This window comes from Echinops telfairi, unplaced genomic scaffold (genome assembly GCF_000313985.2).
Source record: "Echinops telfairi isolate 266 unplaced genomic scaffold, ASM31398v2 ScPeMD7_7459;HRSCAF=8497, whole genome shotgun sequence".
In the NCBI taxonomy this organism is placed as follows: Eukaryota; Metazoa; Chordata; class Mammalia; order Afrosoricida; family Tenrecidae; genus Echinops; species Echinops telfairi.
In genome coordinates, this window is record NW_022111359.1 from 7,476,935 (window position 1) to 7,484,328 (window position 7,394).

General features: G+C 41.4%; 1 protein-coding gene across 1 annotated transcript in view; it reads left to right on the forward strand.

Moving 5' to 3' along the window:
* Positions 1-5,088: 5,088 nt before the first annotated feature.
* ADGRE1 (adhesion G protein-coupled receptor E1) overlaps positions 5,089-7,394 on the forward strand; it is a 76,059-nt gene continuing 73,753 nt past the window's right edge. The window contains exon 1 of the mRNA XM_045300066.1: positions 5,089-5,185. Coding sequence (XP_045156001.1) covers positions 5,089-5,185 — 97 coding nt within the window. The remainder of the gene's footprint in view (positions 5,186-7,394) is intronic.

Consider the following 7,394-nt stretch of genomic DNA (forward strand, 5'->3'; position numbering starts at 1 on the left):
ACCATTGCTGGTGCTTCTCAACTCTCCGTGTAATAAATTCTTGCAGGATTTTGGATCTCGCCTAGGAGAGCCAGGAAGGCAGGCACTGCAAGAAGGACTGGATTGGATTAAAAAAATACACACACACACACACACACATATAAAATTTCTTGGGTCAGGTGCAAGAAACATCCTTGGTTTTCAATACTTTAAGGAGCTTTTGTACAGCAGATTTAGCTAACGCAACATGTCTTTTGATCTCTTGACTGCTTCTCCCATGAGCATTGATTGTGGACCCAAGCAACTCAAAATCCTTGTGAACTTCAACCTTTTCTCCATTTATCATGATATTACTTATTGGTCCACTTGTGAGGATTTTGGTCTTTTTAAAATATTGAATTGTAATCCATACTGAAGGCTGAAATCCCTGGTTTTCAGCAGCAAGTGCTTCAAGTCCTCCTCACTTTCAGCAAGTTAGGGTAGGTAATCTACACATCACAGGATTGCTAATCAACCTTCCTCCAATCCTACTGCCACATTCTTCTTCATAAATCTAGCTCAGAATTCAGATCGGAGGATACTACCCCAATGGGCACCCTTCCTTATTTTTAACAACGCAGTATTTCCTTGTTCTGTTCACACAACTGCTTCTTCATCCAGGTATAAGTTCTACCTGTGCACAATTATGCATTCTGGAATTAGTAATATTCTCAAGGCTATCTATAGTTAGTTATCATATACACAGTCCAATGCCTTGACATAGTCAGTAAAAACACAAGTAAACATCTTGGTCTTTTCTGTGTGGCAGTTGGCTAATCTCCGGTCAACTTGAGTGAAGGGGTGGAGTCTAGCCTGTCTATCAGGTCGCAGCATGATGACCTCATTTGGAAGTGCGATGGAGATAAATAGCTCACTGGAGGCCAGGCCCAGTCACTCTGCCTTCTCTTTCCTGCTGTTGAGACACTCAGAGAGCTGGCACATGGAGGCCCGTGCCAGCATTGAGATGCTTCCACTGGCACTGAATCCACAAGACTTTCCACCCACTGGCCTGTGATCTTCCTGCATTTGGCATCATTGTGTGCACTGCATGAGTTTAAAGAGGAATCTATGGACTAATATCAGGCATATAAGCTAATATTGGACTTATGGACTTGATATGGACTGATCTGGAAAGTCTACAATTGCTCTTTTATATAAAACTCTTTCTTATACTCATATGAGTGTCAACGAATTTGTTTCTCTAGTCAACCCAGACTAACACACTCTGCATTGAGCCAAAATTCATCTGACGTCAGTAATGATATCTATTATTCTACATCTTCTGTATCTGGCCTGAACTTATGGCATCTCCTTGTCAATGTACTGTTATAACTGATGTTGGATGATCTTCGGCAAAATATTACTCGTATGTGATATTAATGATATTGTTCTATAATTTGAACATTCTGAAAGGTTGGGTCACCTTTCTTTGGAATGGGCAAAAATATGGATCTTTTCCAGTCAGTTGGCCAAGTATCTGTCTTCCAAATTTTCTGGCATAGACTAGTAAGACCTTCCAGTGCTCCACCAGCTTTTTGAAACATATCAATTGGTATTCCATTCATTCCTGGTTGTTTACTAATGTCTGGGAGTCCTGCTATATTTTCAGGGCAGCTTGAATTTCTTACTTCAATATCATTTTTTCTTGTTCAAATGCTACCTACTGAAATGGTGGCATGTTACCTACTTTTTTAGTACAGGGATTCTGCATTCTTTTCCTTTTTTATTCTTCCTCCCTTATTCAATATTTTCCCCATAGCATATTTCAATGTTGAAACTCAAGGTTTGAAGTTTTCCTGGAGTGCCTTCAGTTTAAGATATGCTGAATGTGTTCTTCCTTTTTGTTTTTCTAACGCTAGGTCTTTACATATTTCATGATAATATTTGGTTTTGTCTTGTTCAGCTGCCTTTTGAAATTTTCCATTTAGCCCTTTAACTTCATCATTTCCAGCCCATGGAACCCTTGAAATTGTATTGCATGGGCTACTTTGGTAGATTAGTGGGTACTTTTAATTTTGGAGGCAATCTTGTCAATTTTGTTGAGAAGTAATCTAATGTCCAATAAGTAATGTCCATGAAAAGTGTAACATTTGTTGAGTTTGAGCAGCTACGGCCATGATATTCAGGATGTAGAACATTTCATCGTGTTAGCTTCCTAGTGCTGCCACCACAGGTGAGTGGCTTTAGAGAACATCAACTGACAGTCTCGTAATTCTAGAAGATAAACATCCAAATTAAGGTCTTACTGGGTCGATTTCCTCTTTTTAGGTAGTTCCCAGATTTCTTTGGGGCTCTTTGATTTAGAAGCAATTCTTACATATCCCATTTTCCCTGTCAGTGTGTCTGTGTGTGCTTGTAATCTGCTCTTTCTAGAATTCAGAAGTCATTAGATTTAGTATACTGACGTGACTTCAACTGATAATTTGGTTTTATTAGATCAGAATGAATCATGGAAGGTGGTTCCAGTACATTGCATTGTTGTTGTTAAAGATGTCTTAGGCAGCAGGTTTACCCAATATAATATGTTATTTGATTTCTTGACTACTGTTTCCATTGGCATACATTGTGTATCCAAGTAAAAATGGTATCTTGGACAACTTCTGTCTTTTCTCTGTTTACCATGATGTTGTTTATTGGACCAATTGTGAGGATTTTTTTTTCTTTTAAGTTGAGATAGGATCCATACTGACAGCTACATAAGTATTCTTTAATCTTCATCATTAAGTGTCTCAAGTCCTCTTTGCTTTCAGCTAGCAATGTTATGTCATCGGCATGTCCCAGGTTGTTAATGAGTCTCCCAGGGTAGGCAGACAATATGGTGGGCCATGGGCTGGAGCCAAAAGACTTGGAGGTGGATGAGAGAGAGGGAAGCTTCAGATCAGCAAGAAGAGACCATTGTTTCTACAGAGTCCACACCCTGATGACAGTTCTTTTCATTTGCAGTAGGGCCCTGACCTAATAAAGGAGGTTGTACTCGTCCCTAATCCTAGTACAACTGCTTTGCTGCACACGGCATCTGGAGTTTGTTTACGTCATGTTAGATTACATCATGTTGTTAAGTGTCATCAAGTTGGTTGCGACTCAGACAGACCCTATGTACAACAGAAGGAAGCACGGCCCAGTCTTGTGCCATCATCACAATTGTTTCTGTGCTTGAGCCCATTGTTGCAGCCATTGTGCCAATCCATTTGTTTGAGGGAATTTCCTCTTTTTCACTGTCCATCTACTTACCAAGCATGATATGCTTCTCCAGGGACTAGTCTCTCTTAACAACATGTACAAAGTAGGACAAAGATTTGCTGTCCTTGCTTCTAAGGAGCGCTCTGGTCATACTTCTTCCAAGACAGATTGGTTTGTCCTTTTGGTTCATGGTATTTTTTTTGTACCACAATCCAAATACATCAATTCTTTGGTCTTCCTTATTCAATGTGTAACTTTCACCTGCATATGAGGCAATGGAAAAAAAACAGGGCTTGGACCAGGTGCACCTTAGTCCTCAAAGTAATATCCTGGAACAAAGAACAGTGGTCTCTGGCTTGAAGAAAATGGTTTACCCTTAACCACTGACCTACAGGTTACTTCTCCAACTCACCCAGCAGTAGTAGGATAATAATTGCATTGATGATAGTTAATATTCTTAAGCATATACTCTGTGAGGTAAAATGCTGTTTTGTGAACTTTAATCTCATTAAACCTAAAACTCTATGGAGACATGATTATCTTCATTTTACTGATGGAGAATATTGCTTCTCTGTATATTGTAGCAAATTATCATGAATGTTCAGCTTTGCATTTGGTGACAGGCTCCTCCTATAATCAGAATCCAAAGATCAGGATAAATATATATCAAGGAAATGGTTTACACAGCTATAAAAATGGTAAAGCTCCAAGCCCATGGGTCTGATGCTACAGGAGCTGATAAAGTCAGGATTTGTGGGTCAGGTGACAGACTTGGAGAGGGAAATGAATTCAAGGTTGGCAGGTCAAATGATAGGCTTTTGATGTCTCCTAGGATTAACAAGCAATACAGCAGTTTGTTGGCTCAAGTTCAAAGAACTATAGGTCTATGCGCCAAATGCACAATCCAGATGCAGCAAGAAGCCAGCAAGCTTTCTGACAGCATCTACTTATATTGCATGCCCTCCAGGAGATCTTAGAGATCTAGGTATAAACTGCCAACCCACTGAGAACCCTGGTTCAGTCAGCTTGACACAATACCTTTATTGTCTCAAAAAGAATCCTCCAATGACACGTTTTAAGCTTTCAACTAAGGCAGGTGAGAGAAGCAAATTAAATAAGGCTGAAAAGCACTGTACCAAGCAATGTTTTGTGGCTTCTTGGTTTACTGCAGCACGTTTTCATAGGGTTGCTACAAGTCAGAGGCCATCTGAAAACAACAGTAAGGAGCCATCAAGTGAGAATGGGATTTCCTGTTTAGTGGGAGAGATATTGCCACTTGCTTGTTAGTCAGCAGCACTGTGATAGATTGTAATTTCCTGGGATGCCGGATGATGTGTTCCTGGTATTTCAAATACCAGCAAGTTTACCAAAGTGCACTGGTGTCCTATAGGAGCTTCTAGTTGAAGATAGACTAAGAAGAAAGGTCTGGAAATGTTTGTCATTGGAAACAATTGGGTAACAGAATATTATCAGACTCTCTTGCTCTCAATATGTCATTAGGGTTCATTAAAAAAATTGATAAGAGAGGGAAGAGTGAAGGAGAGGCTGGGACACTGAGGAAGAGAGGGGCAAGTCCAGTTAACGGGAGCAATGAAAGAAGGGGATAAAAAATGGGAGCCAGATGATGGTTGAGAAGGAAAGAAGCGTTCAGGAGAGACACAATGACAAGCCAAACACAATGACAAGCCAACTTCTCTTCACAGTGAAGGGGGGTAGCAGGGATTTTCCCCGCTGTTCTGCTGACATATTGGTGACAACTCAGCACAAATGGCTTCGAGGCTCTGGCAGCATTGAGCAACCCTAGCTCCACTCTCCTCTGCCCACACCCTTGGCTATTAAAAGTCTAGGGGAGGAAAGAAGTTCCCCTTCAAACGACACAACCACAGAACAATGTGGACCTTCAGTCTGCTTCTCTTCTGGGGCAGTGTGGGCTGGGGCTGGGAGATATGGAATAGCACCTTTCGCTGGCAGGATTCACGAGGACCAGGTGAGGAAACAATCTGTGATCTTGTAGACCTCAAATGCAGGGGTGCAGAGCTGTCTTGCTAGAGTATCAGTGTTTGTCTTGGCCATGCTCAGAGCTTACTTTTCTTCTCCAGGTTAGCAGCAAATTCTTGGGGTGATGATGATGGTGATAATAATACTGATCAATGATGGTGGTGGTGGTGGTGTAGAAGACGGTGAGCATGATGATGATCGTGGTGCTGCTGCTGATGGATGATAACGGCGGGGAAGAGGATGAGGATGACGGATGGATAATGGTGATGGTGGTGATGGTGATGTCGATAGATGATGATGGATGGTAATGGTGGTGCAGATGGTGGTGTAGGATGGTGATCACGGTGATGATGAAAATGGCGGTGATAACGGTAATGTTGGTGATGATAATGGTGATGATGATGGTGGGTGATGATGGTGGTGGTGGTGGTGGTGAGGGTGGTGATGATGTCTCCTTGGGAGAAAAATCAGTCATGTGGAAAATAAATGCCTTGATGCATATTTTTTTTTGGAAACCAGAAGAAAGGTCTGGTGCTTACTTCACATGAGTCAAAGTTGGCTTGAGGCAACTGATTTGGGTTTAGCTTTTATTCCTCAATTGGGTCTTTCGCTACAATCACCAAACCCGATGCATGCGATGAGTGCATGTGACATTTTCTCATCTGCCGTAGTGTGTCTATTGCAATCATGACCCCTTTCCCGATTCTTTAGTCCTGCCTGCAGCAGTGATGAATTGACATATAGCCGTCATGGTTTTGTGAGAAATTCCTTTTTCTTTCCATCTTCCAGAGTTATCCATGTCGCCATGGACCCGTTTGGCCACCAGTCTGGCCACGTGCTTATGTTCTCCCTCGTCCAGATGATGTGTCTTTGTATTTGTCCTAAGACTTAACCAAGGGGTCTCTGCGGTGAGCATTGGACTGATCCCCACAAGTCAGAGGTTCAAAGTCACCAGCCACTCCACTGGAGAAAGAGGAGCTGGTTTGATCCCAGCAGGTGTACAGTTTCAGAAACTATGTATAGAATTACTATGAGCCGGAATCAACTTGTTAGTGGTAGATTTTTGGTTTGGTTTATAAAATATATTTGAATTTGGGGTATTAGGCCATTTGGGTGTAGTTTCCTGGAATCCAAAGTGTCATAAAAGATAGGCTAATTTAGGAGTTGAGGATTGACACCAGAGAAAGGGTGCCAATTCCATAGACCACAGACCCTGGGGAATCTGAGAAATAAGCATTTTGGTTTTTTTTTTTTCCTTTTCCACATATGATTCAAGGTTTCCTGGGGCTCTTGAGTTCTACTGTCTATTTTTTGGTTTGTTTGCATCTGAGAACTATTATAGCTCTCCCTATTTTCTCACCAATATTACCTGCAGGTGAAGGTAGTGATGCCTTTAATGGTCTCTTAAAAGGATTCAGGGAAAGTAGAAGATTAACTTGTAAGGAACTAAAATCAAACTTTGGGGATGCAACTGTTGTATATTAGCCTCATTAGAAATACTTGGCTATTGTGTTGAGGGAGCACTTGAGTAGGGGCCCACTGTCCATCTGTTTCCTTAATAATAAACCTATATATATATATGTACATAGATCTACCCCCCCCATCGTATATAAATATATTTACATCTGTATATGCCTGTATTTAGATCTCTATGAATCCCCTTTGCCTTCTAGTTCTTTCTTCTATTTCTTTGTACTTTCCTCTTCTCCCATTATCATGTTCAGCTTTTATTTGGGTTTCAGGAATTCCTCTCGGTTACATTGTCCTTGATCCAGCCCTGTCAGACGTCCTACACCCTTCTTGCCACTGATTTTGGATCACTTATTGTTCCCTTGTCCCTGAGTTTGTTAACACCCACTTTATTTCCCCCTTCTCCCCCTCTTCAATGTCCCCACAGAACTGTCATCCCATTGTTCTCTCTTACAGCTTGTTTATCCCACCTCTCCCTTCCAGGTAGACATGCAGTGACAACAATATGCACCAACACAAGACCTAGTACACGGAAACAGCAATAGAAAATAAAGCAATAGCTACAACAACAACAAAGGCAACAACAAAAAGGCAAGAACAAGAACAACAACAAAAGCCTTTTAAAGAGTTCAGGGTCTATTTGCGGTCCTTTATGCGTGCTTTCCAGTCGAGTCTGATGGGGTGTCATGCCCTGGTCCCAGTTCTTGAACGCTTCCTCCCCCCTACTA